This window comes from Cetorhinus maximus, chromosome 3 (assembly GCF_964194155.1).
Source record: "Cetorhinus maximus chromosome 3, sCetMax3.hap1.1, whole genome shotgun sequence".
In the NCBI taxonomy this organism is placed as follows: domain Eukaryota; kingdom Metazoa; phylum Chordata; class Chondrichthyes; order Lamniformes; family Cetorhinidae; genus Cetorhinus; species Cetorhinus maximus.
Window position 1 is genome coordinate 23,100,810 of NC_135881.1, and position 21,797 is coordinate 23,122,606.

The window sequence follows — 21,797 nt, forward strand, 5'->3', positions numbered from 1 at the left end:
GGGCTCAGTTAGTAAGATAAAAGCAAAATACTGTGGATGCTGGAACTCCGAAATAAAAACAGAAGATGCTGGTAAAGCTCAGCAGGTCTGGCAACATCTGTGGAGAGAGAAATAGAGTTAACGTTTCACAGAAATACAGAATCAGACGTTTAATGGCCCAGAAGGAGGCCATTCTGTCCATCGTGTCTGCACTGGCTCTCCAAATGAGCATTATGACCTTGTGCCATTGCCCTGTCTTTTCCCCGTACATCTGCACATTGTTTCTGTTCAAATAATCATCTAACACCCTTCTGAATGCCTCAATTGAACCTGCCTCCACTGCACTTCCAGGCAGTGCATTCCAGACCCGAACCACTCATTGTGTGAAAAAGTTTTTTCTCACGTCACATTTGTTTCTTTTGCAAATCACTTTAAATCTGTGCCCTCTGGTTCTTGATCCTTTTACGAGTGGGAACAGCTACTCCCTATCTACTCTGTCCAGCCCCCTCATGATTTTGAACATCTCTATCAAATCTCCTCTCAGCTTTGAGTCCATGTGACTCTTCTTTAGGGCTAAAGAGACTTGCTGATGATATTAAGCCGAGCCATCTTAACAGATATTGACAGGATTAAGAGCAAATGAGAAAGAATAAAATGAAATGAACTCTCTTTAGCTCCGAAGGAGAGTCAAAAGGACTCAAAACGTTAATTCTGTTTCTCTCTTCACAGATGCTGCCTGACCTGTCCAGTTATTAACACTCTTGCCTCTGAGTCCAAAGGATGTGTGTTCAAATCCTTTGCACAGATTTGAGCACATAATTTAGGCTGACACTCCCCAGTGCAATACTGAGGCAGTGCTGCAGTGTTGGAGGTGCCATCTTCTGGATGAGACGTTGAACCTCTGTATTTCCTTTCAGATGGGCATAAAAGATTACAAGCAAGATCTCAAAGATTGTCAAAGAAAGGGAGTCTTCCAGGTGGCCACGCCAATATTTATCCCTCAACAAACACCAAAAAGCAGATTATTTGGTCGTTTATCTCATTGCAATTTGTGGGACTTTGCTGTGTGCAAATTGGCTGCCGTAGGTCCTACACTGGTAAACTTCAGAAGTCTTGCATAAGCTGTAACATGCTTTGGGACATCTTAGAGTCTTGGAAAGCGCTGTATCAATGCAAGTTCTTTCTCCCTTAGATTAAGCTTCAAACCTACAGTGATTCTTCGCTAACATTATTTCTGGATATTTAGTGAGCATTTCACAAGATTTAACACACCAGGCTTTTAGATAGGATAAAGGCTGTGGGAATTCATCGCAAGTTAGCTGGCCGGGTTGAAAATTGACCGAAACCGAGCAGGGGCTGTTGTTAACGGAGTTTCGCAGAGGATTATTCAGCATCCCTGGAACAGAATGAAAGAGAGAACTTTAAGTAATATTAAAATATCTGCTGATGATATCAAACCAAGCCATCTTAACAGATATTGACAGGATTAAGAACAAATAAAGAATAAAATGAAATGAAGCCATTAAGGCCGATCCTATTGCTGACTGTAAACAATCTAGTCCATCATGGACTCTACCCAATTTACGTAATCTACTGAGAGAAAATGCAGCAATATTTTTCCATGCTATATCTATCGGACATTCCGTCCTGAATTATTCAACCGTACTTGGCTGTTATCCACAGATTACATTTCCATGGTCCCAGCAAAGTTATTGTGTTGAATCATCTCTGTATGTACTTATCTTGATGACCTTCAATCCCGCACCTAACCAGATATTCACGAATAAGGCCAAACGAGCATTATGGACAGGAACAGAGCCGGAAATCCAACAAGCATGTTTCTCCAGCTGTTTTTTATGGTGTGAATGCCCTCTCTACTCCCTGTTTTAGTAATCTCCTCTGAGATCTCTGTGCTCCTTCAATTATGGCCTCCCCAATTTTAATCACTTCATTGTGTCTTCAGCCGCCTAGGCCCCCAAAAACCTTCAATTCATTCTCAGGATATTCTCAGCAAGGTACCTTGGGAAGCTTCATTACGTTAAAGGTGCTATGTAAATGTAAGTTGTTGTTGTTAATGGTTGCCCATGTTTAGTTAGCCTTGGGAAGGTGATGGTCAGTCATTTTCTTGAACCACTGCAGTCCATATGCTCCCATTATGCTGTTAGGCTGTGAATTCCAGGATTTTGACTCAGCATCCTTGAAGAAATGGCGGATTCACGTCCAAGTTGGGATGATGTGTGACTCAAAAGGTAACTTGGAGGTGACGGTGTTCCCATGTGCCTGCTGCCCTTGTCCTTATAGGCAACGGAGGTTTTGGAAAGGCTGCTGAAGGTGTCTTGGTAAGGAGTCCCCTTTCCAGAAGAGCTTTTCATGCTAATTTGAAATGATGAAGCCTTACTGAAATATGACACATGCTGCTATGTACAACCTTCTCCATTTACTGAAGGTGAACCGAAATGGCACATTCCTGAGATTAACAACAGGTTCAGGCCAATAATTGGTTTACTTGGATAAAATACATGAATGAACTACAGATTTGACAGTGAAAGCAAACTAATTCCTTATGTTAAAAACACAAGTTACCATCTCTCTAAGCATGGGGCAGGATTTTACCTTCGTGGACTGATGCGCATCTGACCTGATTGGGTGTAAAATAGATCATGGTGACATCGGGCAAGCGTCCCGACGTCATCGCGCACTTGCACGATATTTCAGTTGACAGGCACGCCCGAGAGTCAGCAGCGCGCCCGCCGACAATTAAGACAATTAAGCCGATTAATCAATTAATTCAGTAGTATTTTCACTGCCCGTCCAACCTTAAGGTTGGCAGGCGGGCAAATCAGCTAAGAAGCCTTTGGATTTTTTAGGAAACCTCATCCACAGGCAGGATGAAGTTTCCAAGAATAATTTTTTTTAAATTTAAACCTTATTTTTAACATGTCGCTGTTCATGTGACTGAGTCACATGTGGGGACATGTTTCTCTCATTTTTAAAATCTTTATTTTTGACTCAAAAATTCTTCAGCCCCCTGAGGCGGCTGTGCCCTCAGGGAGCTTTCAGTGCGCGCTCCCGCGTGCATGCACAAACTTTGGCGCTCGTGCTCCTCCCGCCTCCACCCCGGCAGTGCTGAGCTCCTCAACGCGCCTTTCACACTGGCTGGCCGTTAATTGGCCAGCCAGCCTGAAATCGCGGTCGGGGCCCGATCGCGGGCGGTGGGCCGTTTCCCGGCTGCTCCCAGGCCCTCCCGACGAACAGAAAATCCTGGCCACGGACTTAGCTTCCCCAGCTTACCCTATTGAAGCTAACCTGGCCCAGGTTTTTAAAACACAGATAGCTGCTGAAAAATCGCAGCCTATTCTTTCGAAGTACTTAATTCGTTACCTGGAGACATAGCTCAGTGTCATTTGAAAGCCTGATCGTCTTAACTATTATGAACAGTTTAGGATGCAGGCAGACTCCCACTGGTAAAAGTTTGCTCCAATTTATCATGGATCTCCGGCATCTGTTGTCAGGCTGGTTAATTTACTAATACGTCAGTTCAAAGTGATTTAGACACATTGAACAGTCCAAAGAATGTCAGATAGAATTGAAAGCAGACTTGTGTGCACAAACTTGGGGAAGTTGTTCATTGTAAATGGTGAAAAAAGACAGTTGTTTGCGTTTACTTTTTGACTATTGGTTGAAAGTTACGTCAATGTGAACCTGCTGTAAGCTTCTAATTTCATTTTGGAATTAACAAAAAACCTTAGGGTAGATTTTGAGGCCTCTTCCCCAGTGGACAGGAGGCATTAGCACCCTTAAAATGGTGGACCGCCACGTTTCCTCTATTCCTGTGGATGTTGCAATCTTACCCCCAACCCCCCACCCAACTCCCCCCCCTGACTGCTGCCAAGGTGTTCAAACTCGTGAAGAGTTTTGATAGATAAGGACAGCTGCATCAAATGGCAAAAGGATCTGGAATCAGAGGACACAGACTTAAGGTGATTGGCAAAAGGACCAGAGTTGTGGTCACAACATTGTTACAGCACAGAAGGAGGGCATTCGGCCCGTGGCTGTGTGTGCTGACTTTCTGTAGGAACAATTTACCTAGGGCCATTCCCTGGGGAACTCCACTACAAACCTTCCTCCAGCCTGAAAAACATCCATTAACCACTACTCTCTGTTTCCTGTCACTCGGCTAATTTCATATCTATTTGCTACTGTTCCTTTTATCCCATGAACTATAACTTTGCCCACAAGTGTGTTGTGTAGCACTTATCAAATGCCTTTTGGAAGTCCATGTACACCACATCAACAGCATTATTCTCTTCAACGCTCTATTACCTCATCAAAAAATCTAGCATGTTAGTTTAACATGATTTGCCCTTAATAAATACCTGCTGGCTTTCCTTAATTAATCCACATTTTCCCAAGTGACTATTGATTTTGCCCTGAATTATTGTTTCTAGAAGCTTCCCAACATCTGATGAGGAACAAATCTTTTATGCAGCTAGTTATGATGATCTGGAATGCAGTGTCTGAAAGGGTGGTAGAAGCAAATTCAGTAGTAGGGGATTGGATAATTACTGGAAGGGGGAAATTGATTGGGCTCTGGGGCAGGAGCAGACGATTAGAACTGATTGGATAACCCTTTCAAAGGGCCAACAGAGATACCAGGGGCTGAATGGCCACCTTCCATGTTGTATCAGTCAACAATTCAAATTTTGTGTGGCTAGGAGGTGCAGATGTCCCTCTCTGGGCTGCATGGGAGCAGTGACAGCCCTGTAGCACCAAATCCACCACCAACCCACAACCCCATGAAACTAGTCACCCTCCATCTTGGGCGCCCGCTAGGCTGTAGGATATTGCAAAGGCCCGGAGCCGATGAGATGCTCTGGAGAGCTCAATTTCCGCCTGTGCCCCTCCTAGGATGTTGAGACCTGACCATCAAAATGGCTCAGGCCTACCGTCAGCTCTACCAGGCTGTTGCTGCTCTGATAGTTAGCTGCCTGATAATTAAAATCTAGACCTTCTCCCCACAGCACCCCCATGCACCCCCCCTGCCCCACCCCATCCCCCCACCACTGCCGCCAACCACCATCTCCCAGAGTTGTACTTGCTTGCAAGTCAAAACAGGTGACAGCTCTACACTGAGCAACTCAGAAAATAAGCGATAATGTCCTCATTGGCTCCCCTTACACAACAACAACTTGCATTTGTAGAGTATCTTTAATGTAATAAAATGCCCCATGATGCTTCTTGGGATTAGTATCAAACAAAATTTGACACCGAGTCACATATTAGGACAGATAACCAGAAACCTGATTGAAGGTGTAGTATTTAATGAGCATCTTAAAGATGGCGTCAGAGCTTCAGGGAGGGAATTCTGGAGCTCAGGGCCCAGCCAGCTGAAGGCACGGCCGCCATTGGTGAAGTAATTAAACCTTGGGATGTGCAAGGGACCAGAATTGGAGGAGTGCAGAGCTCTTGAAAAGTTGCAGGGCTGGAGGAGGTGAGAGAGGTAGGGATGGATGAGGATTTAGAGGGTTTTGAAATAAAGATGAGAATTTTATAAGCGAGGTATTGCTGGACCAGGAACCAATGTAGGTCAGCAAGCAGAAGGTTGAATGGGAATTGGTGTGAGTTAGGATATGGGGCAGCAGAGTTTTGGGTGAGCTCAGGTTTATCTGTCATGTGGAAGATGGGAGGCCAGCCGGGAGAATTACAATTGCCAAAGTTGCCGACAGGCAAATGTTTACTCAAAGACCACACAAAATGGGGAGGTGTTTCATTGACTGAATTGGAGCTTTGAGTGTGTATCTTGTGTGGACTCCTGATTACTTATTGTTAATGGTGATAATGATTTGACTTATCAAACCTCACACTTTCAAAATTTTCCCACATGAACTTTCCATTTCAGTTCTACATGAACCCTACCCTCTCCCTTTGACAAGTGCAGTCTGAGATATCTGCTTGTTCCTACCTGTAGTTGTAATTGACTCTCATTTTAATCCTGCAGCCCTAATGCATCATTTTATTCCTTGTTGACCAGATTTTCATTTTTGAGAACAACATCTTCTATCAGCGGGATGTTTATAGCCGTGCTATACGTCTGGTAGCGACTGGGAAGGAGGGGGTCATTTTCAATGGCCTGAGCGACTGGCTGTATGAAGGTAAGGTGCACCTGGTCATTTAATGCTCCGCGAGTATTTTCTGGTTGGTATTCCACTGTGTTACCAGTATGTTAAAATCTCCTGAAGAATTGACTGAGCGCAATGTTTGTGTTGGAGCTGCCGAACTGTGATAATTCACATTGCAACATCTCAGATCAAACTGAATTGCTGATCTGTTGTGCCTCTGTTTTGTGCATTCAAGCGGAAGTTTGTGGATGGTTTATTCAATGCAACCTGCAATTCTTTATTGATCTATTAGTTATACCTCGATTCCATAGCCCCTGAAATAATAGGCAAGACACAATAATAAATTCGGACCTTGATTTTATTGCCTGCTTGGTGAAGCTGTCGGACTTTATAAATAGCCACAAATCAAGTTCACTCGAAGTGGCACCTACCTGGCCAGCCCCTTTCTTGCTGTGGTTCAGTTGGTAGCACTTTTGAATCAGAAGATTGTGGGTTCAAGTCCCAGTCCAGAGATTAATGCATATACTATATTGCCACTTCAGTACAGTATTGAGGGACTGCTGCACGGTTGGAGGTGCTGTCTTTTGAATGCGATATTAAACCAAGGCCCCATCTGCTTTCTCATATGGAGGTAAAAGACCTCATGGCACTAATTGATGAAGAGTTCAGGAATTCTGTTTGGGCGCCCTGGCCAAATTTATCCCTCAAAAATCACAACGAGATTGAGGGATGTACATTGGCTAGGTTGTATTGTTAAAAGTGCCATGATTCCTCAAAAGCTCATACCTTCTGTGTAGCTCTTTTCAGGCTACATTTGGTAATTTTGCTTAACACCACAAAGTAAAAGGGAACAACATAATCACACATTTGTCATTTAACACAGGCTTGTGTCAAAGTTATGAGCTCCCTTCATGTTGAGGTCAAGCCAGAGTAAAGAGTATTGCCGGATAAAGACGGGACCAGCTAGCTTTTAGCTGATTTTATTTCGGCCAAGGTTGATTCTTAATTAAGATGGAAAAATCTCAGTTTCAGTCTCCCAGACCTTTCTGGACGGCATGCCCCTTACCAGCTGGGGAATAAACTGTGAGTACAATATGACCAGGCTACCTTCAGTAGGTGGCAGACACCACATGGTGAGCCAGAACAGAGATCAGCTCGTACTTTCATTGGCAGGGTGGCAATGAAAAAGTGGCAATGTGGCACTTAGCACTGTGAACGAGAAAAGACAGAACTGTATTCCAGCTGTGCCATTCATGAGTCAAGATCCTGCCACGTGAATGGAGAGAGTAGCAGTTGCACTAAACTGCTGACCTGCGATAATGTAAACCGAAACCTTTCAGACCAAACGCAATGTTATAACCGCATTGTTTATTCAAGCAAAGGGCTGTTTGAAGTAGAATTTAATTCAACCTGCAGGGTTACATCAATCTTGCTTCCAACAGAAATAAAAGCAAATACAATTGATTAAAGTATCTCATTTTGTGGGAATTGTCCACTTCCTATTGATTAGAGTGTCTGAATCCACTACAGTGGTATGACAAAAAAAAAACCCCTCAACACTGGTTTTACTAAAGTCTTCCTCAAATGAATTCTGTCAGTCTATCTCTGTGTAAGGATAACCTGTGTTCTTTTATTATTTACAAATACTGCAGCGCTGTGAATGCAGACAGAAATTATTCAATATGTTGACTTGGTTTGCTGATGCATCCTCCGCGAGAGTCCCGATGTTATGTCTGAATAGCCACTGAAATTGCTGTGGTAATACCTGGCTGCTTTTATTTCAAGACTCTCTGAGTATTTCGTCAAAAACTAACAAAAACCACACAAGAGAGACCTTGGAGCCTAACTGCTACAACGGGTGTAATTTCCCCACCCTGTCCACGGCAGGTTTCCTGGTGGGTGGGAGTGGGGAATCTAACGGGAGCCAAAAAAAAAATCGGAAACCTGCCAGCGTAAAAATAGTTTGCAGTTTTCCCAATGTCTGGTAACCCATTGAGTAGTGGCGTGAACGCCTTTTGCATTCATCACCATCTTATGAAAGCTCATTAGATTTAGCTTCTGGCCGGAATCATGTGCCGCCTTCCAATCTTGTCAAGAGGTGTCAGCTGTGGCTCAGTTCATAGCACCCTCGCCTTTGAATCAGAGGGTTGTGGGTTCATGTCCCACTCCTGGAAACCAAGAACTGTGATTGTACTCGAAAAGAGTTGCAATCTGTGACTGTTGGTAACTCGAAAGAGTTTCCAATCTTGTCAGCGACAAACCCACCTTGGTCTGAATCTCGTGTGAAGGAGAGTGGCGTGCACCGGTCTGACCTCACTCACTTCGCTCGCAACTTCAAGGTGAGTGCAACACCGCATATAGCCTGTCTGCCATGGCGCTGTGCCAGTCTCGTCGCGATGCCAGTGGAACGCCACACTGCTGGGGGTGCAGGGCTGGTCTGCTCCTGCAGTCACAAGGATGCCACTGTGCAGCGGTACTCAGGCTGGGCTCAGCCTTCAGACAGACAGACAGAGACCAGTATTGCAACCCGGATGGCTGTAGAGTTGGTCTGCTTCAGGTGGGCTATGCAGCGGAACTCAGACAGGGCTGAACATTCAGAGAACAGCATTTCAACCGGGGGTTGGGGCGGAGGGGAAGAATCACCAGCACAGGCGGGGAGCAAAAGGGCAGGAAGGCTTTGAAAGGGGCAGCTGAAGGGAAGGGGGAACAGTGGAGGCAGAGAGTCTTTGCAAGGAGGGGAATGATGGCAGGCAGTGGAGAGACTGAGGGGTGGGAAACTGGAGCAGGCCAAGAGAAACTGAAACAATGATAAACAAGGTGGGGGAGTGAATGGGATACCACATGTACGAACGGGAATGGATTTATGCAGACCTGGAATAGGAGAGTGGGGGTGCTGTGTTAGTGTGACACAAGAGGGATGGGTTGCACAGAGACCCATAAGTTGGAAAGAGTGAAAATGCTGTCTTCAGTCATGAGGGCAAAGGGGAACTCATTGAAAGTCAAAGTCCTCGGTCTGGGGCTGGCAGGTCAGAGTCAGAGAGTACAGACGCTCGTCGGGCTTACAGTCAGGAGTCAGAGAGTAGAGACAGTCCTGGGGCTCTGTGGACCTCACAGTCAAGAGTAAGAGAGTTGAGACAGTCATGGGGTGCATCGGGCCATACTGCAGGGCTATTCATGGTGCCCATGTTGTACTCCTGTTCCAGGGAGAGGCAAGGGCTGTGTGCTATATTTGAATAATGCACAGATTGGTGTGCAAGGCAGAGGTTTTCACAGTCACTGCCCATGGGTTTGCTGTCTCTGTACTGGGCTGCAGATGGGATGCTAATTGCTATGGGAGACATCTGCAGCCTGCTTGTGGGGAAAACATAATAAAGGGAGTGGGGTAGGTGAAGCTTTCCTGTGGTGGGGGGGCTTCTCCTTGATAGGTGACCATGCATACAGCCTCTAGACGGGGAGGGTAGAGGTCCACACGGGGCATGGGCAACCCAGTGGTAAAGGGCTCAAGAGGGAGGGTAGGAATGTCAACAACAACAATGGAATCCAATATTACTGGGGGAGGTTGGAGAATAACAGGAGGGAGCTCTACCTTCACATGGGTGAGGTTCCAGGTGGATTCCTGGGATGTGGACAGCGAGAGGGGAAAGATTGAAGCTGGTCTCGAAGTAATAGTGGAGAACCACCACCTTACACTATTGAAGTAATGCCACAGTTATAAATCGAAAACACAAGCGAATCTGCACGGGAGGGGTCTGAGGCAGTGTGGGAGGAACACACTGCTGGACTAAAGGGCCTTTCTGGGCACCCTCTAACTTGTTGGTGCCACAAGAGTAAACTGGAGTCTGAGCTGAGAGAAAGGAGGAGAACCTCCTTGAGAAGGTAGCCATTAGAACCCATGTCTTTTTCAGCACAGTAACAGGGAAATGTTGGCGTCTGTGGCTTAACATCACAGTCACTGTATTTCAACCTTAACACACAGGAATGTGAAATTTGGGAATGCAGGCAACCATTAAGGAGGCACAGGTGTAGCATATATGGCATCCCATCAATGGTGGATTGTCATGTGCTTTCCAGGTTTAGCATTCATAATGGGCCAAAGGGTATTCAGTGATTAATCATCAGCAACTTATTGTTAATTAGCATGCCAGATCTGAAATTGGAGCACTGAGTTAGGCCAAGCCATTCAAACCTTCTCCAAACAATGTGGGTCTCAGATGTTAAGTCTCATGGATGGTGTCCTGGTCACCTGATGTGCCTGTTAGTGCCTCATATACAACACTGTATCAGTGACAAGGCTCATGGGGCTGAAATGACTATAGACTGTTGCTATTGGTTACAGACTGTGAGCTTCACTATGCTCACCCATTAATCAGTAGTCTAATCAATCTTTCATTTCAGAGAGCAGGATAAAACAATTATGGATCCAGGGCTCAAAGATGCCTTTTTGAGGGTTCTAATACAATGGAGGAGGAGAAGGAGTGAGAGGCCACATTGAGCACAGCTCCAGGAGGAGGCCCCTCCTGAGGTCCAGGGTCAAGGGGAGCCACAGCAAGAACATGGGGGGGTCAGGAGGATAGACCCAGACAATGGAGGTGACTTGCCAGACTTAATATACCAAAGAAGACTCACATATTTACAGATGACTGAGAGACAATGCCACACACGTCAATGCTTGTCCTGAAATCTGGTAGATCACCTCTGCCACATTCTTCATGAAGACCTAATGCCCCATGGAGTGGGAGGCTATCCCCTTCCAGTGGCTTTAACAGTGACTGCCGCACTGCAATTTCTTTGTCTGTGGGTCATTCCAGGGAGCCACAGGGGACCTGTGCGGCATCTCACAGTCGCAACACATAGATGCATGAAGGAGGTCACAGATGCCCTCTCTAACAAGGCACATCACTATGCGAGGTTAGCCCTTGACGAACATAGTCAGGCTGCGAGATTCACTGGCTTTGCAGATATCTCAGGCCTCCCAAGATTGCAGGGTGCAATTGAATGCATCCATGTGGCTTTAAGGGCTCCATAGCAGCAGCCCCTAATGCTTATCAACCTTAAAGGCTTTCGTTCCATAAATGTTCACCTGGTGTGCAATCATTGGAAGAACATGATGCACGTGTGTGTCCGGTACCCTGGGAGTTGCCATGATTCATACATCCTGAGTCACTCCAAGGTGCCTGAGATTTTCAAAGGGCCTGAACATCTGTAGGGATGAGGGGTACCCACTAGAACGCTGGCTGATGACACCGGTGCGTCAGCCTCAGAGTATTTCGGAGGAGAGGTACAATGCTACTCACAGCTCCACACGCTCCCTAATCAAGCAGACCCATTGGCATTCTGAAGATGTGATTCAGATGTTTGGACTGCTGTTAGACACACCACAGTACGCTCTCGATAGGGTTTCCTGCATCATCACTATGCGTTACACCTTTCACAACCTGGCACTGCAAAGAGCTGATCCCTTGCCAGAGAGTGAAATGGAAGAGGATGAGGGCTCCTCGGAGGATGAAGATCAGGAGGCCCAGGAACCTCAAGAGGGTGATGAGGGTCAGCTTCCATGGGACGATGCCACAGAGGAAGCAAGAGGTGGGAGATGTGCCCGTGCCACTTTAATTGCTAACAGATTCAGTAGGTGTAAAGTGAAGGCAAGGGGAAATGGCCATGTTTCTCCTGGCCCTGAATGTCATTCCTTCTCAATGGAGGGATGCCCACATTGAAAACTAGTTCAGCATTCACATTTGGAACTTCCAGCCTCATGATTCACTAGGCCTTGGTCACTAAGAAGGTCAGCCTGTAGGTGCTCACTCTGCAAAGTGAGAGTCCATGCAACAGCGGTAACGACTTGAAGCAGTCGTCGCCACATTAATGAGGCCGCCAGTAAAGTGGGGACATGGCTGAGGATGTCCTCCTCCAGTCCAGGTCTTGTCCTTTGTCACTACAACTGAGGAGACACAACTGCCGTAATCCCTTAAGGCTGCTGAGCTGCCCTCACACAATGGTGTTTTATGAGGAGGAAAGGTTACAAGTGCTTTAATCACTCACTTCCAATGAAGCTTTTAACACACCTGCCTGAGGTCACACAGGGTGTGGAAACCGTCTTCAGCGAGGTTGACATCACATGAATGTGAATCTCATAGAGGGAGACTATCACTGAGTGGGGGAAGGGCTAAAGCTTGAAATAAGAGGATTCAAATGTACATAATCACAATGCCTTCAGGTGACCAAGCCATTCACATAAACATCAAATGTATTAACAAAAGTGCAATAGTTTTACAGTGGTCGCACACCTGCGATCCAAAAGTGATTTCAATATTTCTTTACTTTCCTAACCCTACCACTACGCCTGGTTGCAGCCCCAACATCTGCAGCAGAGATGGAGGCAGCCTGCTGGCTGCTTCGACCTGATGCCTGTGTTGATCTTGGCGGGTGCCCTCTGTTGGCCCAAGGTCTGGAGGGCTCCGGCCTGATAATGGTCTCCTGCTCAGGGGCAGATGCAGCCTCCTCAGCCTGAACAGCTGGAGTGGATGGGGTCACAGGCAGAGGGGGCTGTGAGCGGCTACGCACCCTTGGAGTGTCCTGAGTAGAGGCCCCTGGGCTGTCCAGCTGATGCTCATCCTCCCTGTGGGTTCCCGAGGGCCCCTCCCTGACTCCATGAGGAGAAGGGGCACCTGGAGGAGGTCAGGGTGTTCGTCCCCCTCTCGCCTAGGCATTGGTGGTGCCCGCCAGTACTTGTGGCCATGGAGTCCGGGGCCTAGCGCAGATCTGTTAAAACCTGCTGGACCAAGATGTCCGTGGTGGTAGCAAACCTTCCCATGGTGACCTTGAGGCACTTGCATGTTGGAGCCACAACATCAGACAGAATACAAAGGGACTCCTCCATCCTTCGCTTGAGTCTGCTGAGTGACTGCCAAATCTATGCCCGATGTTCTGCTGCTGCCTGTTGCATCGCCAGAATTGAGTTGGCAGCCGCTCTCAGAAGCTTATCATCTGACTTGGACTGAGCAGGTGACTGGTCTCCAGCAGCCCTCCGAGTGTCGGAGACCTGGGCTGTCCCTGCCTCCGGCCGCTGCGGGGATGTGTCAGTGAGATGTTCTCCAGTGGGTGACCCCGAGCTTAACCTGGAACTACACCCTGCCGAGGTGTGTGTCTCTGCACTGGTGGAGGGTGCGGGTGAGCAGAGGTGGTTCTCCCTCAGCTTCCTCATCTGACGTGGTCTAGGTGCTGGGACTTACATAGCCAGCTTTATGGGCCTCAATCTGCTGGCCGAGAAAGAGAAGAGAGTGAGTGTTCATTCATGAGCATGCGGATTACAAGATTGCATTTCACTCACTGTGATTGTCAGGATGTGATGAACTGATCCGTACTATGTTGCTGAGGAAATCCCCGCAGCCACCAACACTATCCTCCCCAGCAACCTCGGTGGCATCCTCCTCAAATTCTGAGAGGGCAATTAAGCCAGTCTTCCCTCCCCCAGGCCTGAGATCTTTCCCACCTGTTCTAGGCAGGCTTGCCCTAGACCTCCTCTGTGATGGCCTGCCTGACCAGCGTGGTGAGGCTGGTATGCTTTTGGAGCTGTCCCTGGATTACGGCACATCCCTAAGCGCATGCACTCCTCTTATCAAGGTCTGGAGGGCGTCATGGGTGAAGCAGGGTGCAACTGCCTTTGTCACTTGGTTGCGAGATATCTCTATCGGTCTCCTGGAGACAGGTAGACTGGAGAGAGTGAGATATGTGTGCTCGGGTGGGGTTTAAAATGGCGCATGGGCCTTCAACTCCGCCAGGTGACGGCTGGGAGGACGAATCAGCTCCCGACCAACCAGGTGATAAGGAGCAATACTCGCCTGTGCATAATTAATGAGCTTCCAAGCGTGGGATCAGGCACGATTTCCCACCATTCCAAGCAGCGGGATACATGCTGCGGAACCCGCACACTGCCACACTTAGTTTCAAAAACGGAAAATTCCACCCAATGTACTTACTTTGAGGGACCATCTCATGTTCAGTTTGCAATATTCAAGTAAAATAGATTTTAAGAGGGAGGGGTTGCCTGTGTCAGATGTTGTTCTAGGCAGAGAGGAATAAGCAGCCTCAAACACCTCACTCTGTCGTACCCCTTCATTGGTGGAGGGTCCACCCCTAACAAAGACCATTGAAAAGCTCCCAAGAAATATCAGAATACAGCGTATCCAGGATTATTTTGCAATCCTGCCACCATATTCCTACCAGAATTCAAAGCGCTTTGGGATTTTTCTAAGAGATGCTTTCATTCCTACCTGAATGCAAATCTGTCCTTTTCTGAGTGTGTTGCAGTTGTATTCCTCAGGATTGCAACATGCTAGTAATTTACAGTTTACTTCATTTGCTTCTCTCTGCTTCTATCTTTCTTTCTGTTTCATCCTATGTGCAATTTGTCTCACACTTTCCTCTTCGCATTCCATTCGATTTGTTCCTCTTTGGTTTATTTTGTTTAATTCTTCTTCTCCTACTATTTTCCTTATTGTCTTCCCTCCTCGCTTTTTCTCTCCATTTTGTTTACTGTTCCTTTTCCCTCCTTCCCAATCCCTGTCGAAAGACAAGAAAAACTTGCATTTGTATAGTGCCTTTTGCGACCCCACTGAACGCCCCAAACTCTGTAGAGCCAATGAAGTACTGTTGAAGTGCAGTCACAGTGGTAATGTAGGAGGCATGCAACAATGACTCCGTCATGATTCACTTGGAAGCACACGTGCCTCTGAGTCACAAGGTTTTTAAAAAATTAATTCACAGGGTGTGGGCTTCGCTGGCTAGGCCAGCATTTATTGCCCATCCCTAGTTGCCCTTGAGAAGGTGGTGATGAACTGCCTTCTTGAACCGCTGTAGTCCATGTGGTGTAGGTACACTCACAGTGCTGTTAGGAAGGGAGTTCCAGGATTTTGGCCCAGCGACAGTGAAGGAACGGTGTGTAAGTCCCACTCTAGAACTGGAGGACAAAAATCAAGGTGGACACTCCAGTGCTGCAGTGAGGGAGTTCCGCACTGTTGGAGGTGTCCTCTTATGGACGTGATGTTAAACCTGTCTTCCTTCTCAGGTGGACATAAAAGATCCCATGGCATTATTTCAAAGAAGAGCTGGGGAGTTGTCCCTGGTGTATTGGCCAATATTTATCCCTCAATCACAAAAAGCATTACCAGTTGGCCAGACAGCAAAAAAAAATGCCTACTGAGAATTTCAAAATATCTTGATGACAATTTGCTGCTTCTCATGCGCTGAGAGCCTGTAGATGTGGTGACCTTAGAAGTTCTTTATCCATTTTCTGACTATCAAATTTTATGTCAAATTAATTGCAAATTAGAACCTTTGATGTCAAATTGGAATTGAGTGCATTGAGCACACTTGAATGCAAAAATGATGTCAAAATTTTCAGGTGGGGGGTATCCTAGACATAGGGATAAACAAAGAATCATCAGAAAAGATTCATTTGGAAAGACTCGGAAAATCTAGTAGGTACCTCATGATTCACAAGGTATTACAGATGGGAGAGGCCATTAGGTTCATCTTATTTCACCTTCCTAAAGTGTTCCTAACATGCTGCCCCCTCCCTCCCACTCCACCAATGTGGCGTCTGGGTAATGCAAATAAGTTATCATCCATGGATCAATGGTAGCATTACAGCCTCTGAGTCAGACGGTTGTAGGCTTACACTTCAGTGGGTTACTAACATTGGGCAGAATTTTGCCCTCGGATGGCGGGCGGGCCCCACTGTCTCGGCGGTGGGCGGACAGCCGATCCCCGCCACCAAAACGGGGCCTGCCGCCATTTTGAGTGGGCGAGCCAATTAAGGCCTGCCCGGCGGCCTGCCCGACAGGAAGCGCTACGCACTTCCTGTGCAGAGGGCGGGAGGGATTCCCCATCTGTCAAAGTGCGCTCTTTCTCGCATGCACGTGAAAGAGCACACTGCTCCCTGAGGCAAAGTCCTGTCTCAGTGAGATTAGTGACAGGTAAGTAAAGTCTAAAAATAGATAAATATTAAAGTTATTAACATGTCCCCCTCACGTGACAATGTCACACGAGATGGGACATGTTAATAATAAACACATAAAATTTATTACATTTTTTAAAAACGGACATGAAACTTCATCCCGCCAGTGGATGAGGTTTCATGTATTATCAGGAGCCCACTGGGGCTCCTGGCCTGTCCACCAGCCTTAAGGTTGGACGGGCAGGTCTTTAATGATCTTAATTAGCCTGTCAATGTCCTCAATTGGCCGTTGACAGGTCGGCGGGTGGACAGCTGATTTCGCTGTCTGCCCGCCTTCCTAAAAATTTAAATGGACCGGGATGACGTCGGGGATTCCTCCCGACGTCATCCCGCGTCATTTTCCCCTCGGCGATTGGGCCCCACCCCCAAATTGCCGAGGGGAAAATCCTGGCCAAAAATTTTTTTTTTACTTTTTCATGGGATGTAGGTGTCACTGACTATGCCAGCATTTGTTGCCCATCCCTAACTGCCCTTGAGAAGGTGTGGTGAGCTGCCTTCTTGAACAACTGCTAGCCATGTGGTGTAAGTACACCCACAGTGTTGTTAAGAAGGATTTTGACCCAGCAACACTGAAGGAACGGCAATTTAGTTCCATGCCAGAATGGTATGTGGCTTGAAGGAGAACTTCCATTTGGTGGTGTCTTCCATCCTTGTCCTTCTAGGTGGTAGTGGTCATAGGTTTGGAAGCTGCTGTCAAAGGAGCCTTGTTGAGTTCCTGCAATGGACCTTGTATATGGTACACACTGCTGCTACTATGCATTGGTGATGGAGGGGGTGAAAGTTTGTGGAAGGGTTGCCAATGAAGTGGGCTGCTTTATCCTGGATAGTGTCGAGCTTCTTGAGTGTTGTTGGAGCTGCACTCATCCAGGCAAGTGGGGAGTATTCCATCACATTCCTGACTTGTACCTTGTAAATGGTGGACAGGCTTTGGGGAGTCAGGAGGTGGGGTACTCATCGCAGGATTCCCAGCCACTGACCTGTTATTATAGCCATAGTATTTATATGGCTCGTCCATCTCAGTTTCTGGTCAATGGCAACCCCCAGGATGTTGATAGTGATGGTAATGTCATTGAATGTCAAGGAGAGATGGTTAGATTCTCTCTTGTTGGAGATAGTCATTGTTTAGCACTTGTGTGACTTGGGACTTATTGCGGGCTGGGATGGATTCAGGAGCTGCCTCCTTGCCTTACCTGTGGTGGAGATTTTGGTGTTGTGGGTCAGACATGCCTTCGGGCATAGAATGGAAGAAGAAGTTGAATTTGAATCTTACTCGGGGCAGTCTCCCAAGAAGAGGGTGCTTAGTGATTTGTGGCCTCGCTGGCCAACCTAAATTGGAGTTAAATTTGATTGGGCAGGTCATAACTGTTGCTCAATGACAGACAAGCTGATTGTGTTGTGCCTCAAAGGGACAATCTTGTTTGATGGTGTTATTCACCGTGATGTCGCCCAAGAAAAGAAGCAGCTTCAATTCATAAGGGATGGTTCCTCAGATATTAGAACTAATCATTGGCTGCTCTTGATTCTTGACAGTGGGTTGATTGAAAATAATGCTTATCTTGTTAGTGAGACTCAGGGAGAATTAGTTCTAGAAGACATCAGCTTGGTAGAAAATCAAGTCCAAGCTGTCATGGTAGAGCTGCTCACATCTCTGTTACTGAAGTGAGATAAAGCGATCAATCACATGGAGTATTTTCAAAGGTTTACACAGCCAAATAGACACTTCAGCAACTACAATTGCAATATTTTAATGAGTTTTTCATTAAAATGAAACTTCTCTTTCATCCGTTTTTCTTCCCAACGTTTGAACCTCTGGGAGCAGACAGCACAGTGACAACTGATCTCTCTGAAGGTTCTAGGTGGTGATTCACCTTTATTCTTCCAATGTGACAGGTACCAAGTCACTTTGGTATAAGGGTACCAATTAGCTACATCAAGCTAGACCAAACTATGTGTCTGTCTTACAAGGAGTAACCTTTTCTTCAAACATTTCAAGTTGTGATATATATATTTTAAGCTGTGAAGTTTCAGTTAAAACTATGGGCTGCATTTTACGTGCCCCTGCCTGGTGTGTTTCCGGAGGGGCGGAGGGAGGGGCAAGTAAAATAGGGTGAGTGCCCACCCCGCCACCTTACCACCCGCCCCTCGCTCACTCCCATAATACAGGGAATGGACGAGTGACAAAATCAGCAACCTGCCCGTCATCTTAGAACAGGCAATCAAGGATCAATTAAGCCTATTACCAAGTCAATTGACCCTGATAATATGCTTCCCACGCCAGAAACACTTGGCGTGAGCAGCCTGGCGGGAGTGGGAAACCCGATTTTTTTACACGGAACCTTAAAAAGGTGGGAAGGAAGGGGGGTTTTAATCTTTAGGGGGTGCCCTTTAAGGATTGGGGGTGGTCCCCTTAAGATCAAGATCCCCCTTTCTTCCTAACCATCTCCAGCCTTAAACCCAACCTCTCTCCACCCCTGTTTTCAACTCCCTGACCAGCTGAAACCCTCCATGGCCAAGAGCCTGGACTTAGAAGCTTCGGGGAGCTCTGGACCCTCTCCGTCTTCTTGCGGTCCTGGCAGCGACCTCTAACACGTCCTTGGCGCTGTGAGGACTGATGGAGCTGCCGGACAATCTGATTGGCTGGCAGATCCAGAGGGCGGGACTTCCTCCCCAGTGAGGGGCAGAAGGCCCACTTTGCCCTTGTTAAGACCGCCTGCTGCGCATTATGGCGGGTTGGCTCCACGTCAACTTTACTTCCGGCGGGGGCAATGGGATGGGGGCAGGGGTGCAAGCCTTCCACCCCCTCGTATTATTCACTCCCACCAAACTGTTTAAAAAACAAACAGCTGTAAACACTAGAAGCCTAAAACCAAAGCAAAATAGCCGAATACATGCCAACAGGTCTGTTGGCATCTGTATAGAGAATTGTGTAATCTTACAACACAGTTGGAGGCCATTTGACACATCATGTCTGTGTCACCTCTTTGAAAAGTTATCCAATTATTCCCACTCCCCCACCCTTTTCCCATAGCCCTATAATTGTTTCCTTTTCAAATATGTATCCAATTCCACTTTAAAAGCTACTGTTGAATCTGAAAACAGTATTTACTCTATCAAAAGCTTACATAATTTTGAACACCTCAATTAAATCTCCTCTGAGCGTTCTCTTCACGTCCGACATTGGGAAGACCCCAGCGCCATCGGGATCATTGCCTTCGATTGGTCACTTAATTGACCCTGCCAGAAAATTCTGAGCTCACTTACATTCAAAAATGATCAGTGATCATTTGACACTGAAAGGTGTCATTCGGAGAGACGCTGCAATCATCAAAAGTGCTCAACGCTATCTTCTAACGCCATCAGGGAAGCGATCAGCAGGCATCAAAAGCAATCATTAGGCCTCACCTCCCCACCCCCACTCACCCATGCCCTCTTCCCACCCCTATCAGCCCCTCTCTCTCACTCATACTCTCCCTTCCCCACTCAACCCCACTCACCCACTCACCTCTAATTCTGTTTCTGCTTTGGTTGCGTTAGCATCATCGACTAACATCGGCCTTCCGCCAACGTACCCCGCCAAGCATCCTCCTCTTCAAATATAGCAAAACATGTGAAATCATTTACCGATTGGAGCATGTTTGAATTTCCAAATAAACAGGACTCCTCTTTGAAGTCACTGAATTCAAAATAAAAAGCTAAACAATATCTAAATAAATTCAGAATATTTCCTCAGCTGTTTTCATTCTTTCCTAAAGTTTCCTAAAGTAAAATACTGCGGATGCTGGGAATCTGGAAAAAAAACAGAATATGCTGGAAAAAGCTCAGTGGGCCTGGGATGAAACATTTAAGTTATGAAGAGAGGTTGGATAGACTTGGGTTGTTTTCGTTGGAGCAGAGAAGACTGAGGGGCGACCTGATCGAGGTGTACAAGATTATGAGGGGCATGGACAGGGTGGGTAGGGAGCAGCTGTTCCCCTTAGTTGAAGGGTCAGTCACAAGGGGGCATAAGTTCAAGATGAGGGGCAGGAGGTTTAGGGGGGGGATGTGAGGAAAAACTTTTTTACCCAGTGATGGTCTGGAATGCACTGCTTGGGAGGGTGGTGGAGGCAGGTTGCCTCACATCCTTTAAAAAGTACCTGGATGAGCACTTGGCACGTCATAACATTCAAGGCTATGGGCCAAGTGCTGGTAAATGGGATTAGGTAGGTAGGTCAGGTGTTCCTCATGTGTCGGTGCAGACTCGATGGGCCGAAGGGCCTCTTCTGCACTGTGATTCTGTGATTCTGATTCTGTGACTCTTTGGAACTCAGTCTTTCCAGCACTGCCAGTTTTTATTTCATTCTCTTCTTTCTGCTTTCCTTTGCTACAGCTTCCCACCCAGCTGCTCACACCTTTTTACCAGCAGCCGGTTTGAGAGCACTGCCACAGGTTTTGGGCTTCGCTGAGCTGGGCAGCTGTTGTAGTGGCTTTCCAAAAGGGACAGGCACGTTCTGAGTTTCCTTTATGCAACCCTCGGAACATTTCAGATTCCGGAATCATGCTCAGAAGATCACCGTGTTCCGGGCTATCTGAATGTATCTACCTGACGAGTAATCCAGAGGCCCGAGCTAACGTTCTGGGGACATGGGTTCAAATCCCACCACAGCAGCTGATGGAATTTAAATTCAATTAATAAACCTGGAATATAAAGCTTGTCTCGGTAATGGTGACCGTGACAACTATCATCAATTGTTGTAAAAAATCCATCTGGTTCACTAATGTCCTTTAGGGAAGGAAATCTGCCATCCTTACCTGGTCTGGCCTACATGTGACTGCAGACGCACAGCAATGAGTTTGACTCTTTAATACCCTCTGAAATGGCCCAGGAAACCAATCAGTTCTGGGGCAATTAGGGATAGGCAACAAATGCTGGCCTTGCCAGTGACATCCACGTCCCATGAAAGAATAAAGAGGGGGAAAAAAATGTGCATCCAACTCCAAAACCGCTTTTCTCTTTTTCTGCAGTACTTCAAGATGGGCCAAATGGCCTCCTTCTGTGCTGTAACTTTTCTATGGTTCACCACAATTAAGGTGGCTTCATCGTGCCCTTTAAGAATCTTATTTTGAATGAAGCAAGATATTCTTATTGTTTATGTCTGATAATTTGGGACAACTCTAGTTTTGTCCTGCAGGTGTCCAGTATGAGGGCGTTGAATAATTAAACCTGACTCTTTAGATAGCTCTGCTGATTTGGAGGCAGCTGATAAACTGTTTTTGTCTAACAGAAGTCGAAGTTACTTCACAATTTGGTGCACTGTTATCGAGGACCTTCAACATGGGGTTTGATTCCGCTTTCTTCGTTCAAAGATTTGACTGTGTCCTTTATTGCCTTGTTTTGCTTTGCAAAAGCTCCCTTTTCCTCAGTCACTTTTTTAAGTCCTTCTTTTATACCTGAGAGCTCACTTTTGACAGATAATAATGCAACTTAACTTTCAAAGGCTTTTTATATGAGTTGAAATTTAGTTCATTTTCCTTCCAGAATTTCAATTCAGCCAGCAGAATCTTGTTGAGGCATCTGGGGGAGGGGAGGTGGCGGCGGGGGTGGGGGGGGTCTCACCTGACGGCTGGAGGGCCGGGGAGAGACCTGTGCTGCCCCTTTTCGGGAAGGCCTGCCCAATCACAAGCCAGTCAGGCAGTGGCGAGGTCAA

General features: G+C 46.7%; 1 protein-coding gene across 1 annotated transcript in view; it reads left to right on the top strand.

The window, feature by feature from the left end:
* Positions 1-21,797, top strand: part of dpp6a (dipeptidyl-peptidase 6a) — an 848,482-nt gene that overhangs the window by 623,216 nt on the left and 203,469 nt on the right. Inside the window, exon 8 of the mRNA XM_078537068.1 lies at positions 6,011-6,131. Within this exon, the coding sequence (XP_078393194.1) occupies positions 6,011-6,131 (121 nt within the window). The remainder of the gene's footprint in view (positions 1-6,010; positions 6,132-21,797) is intronic.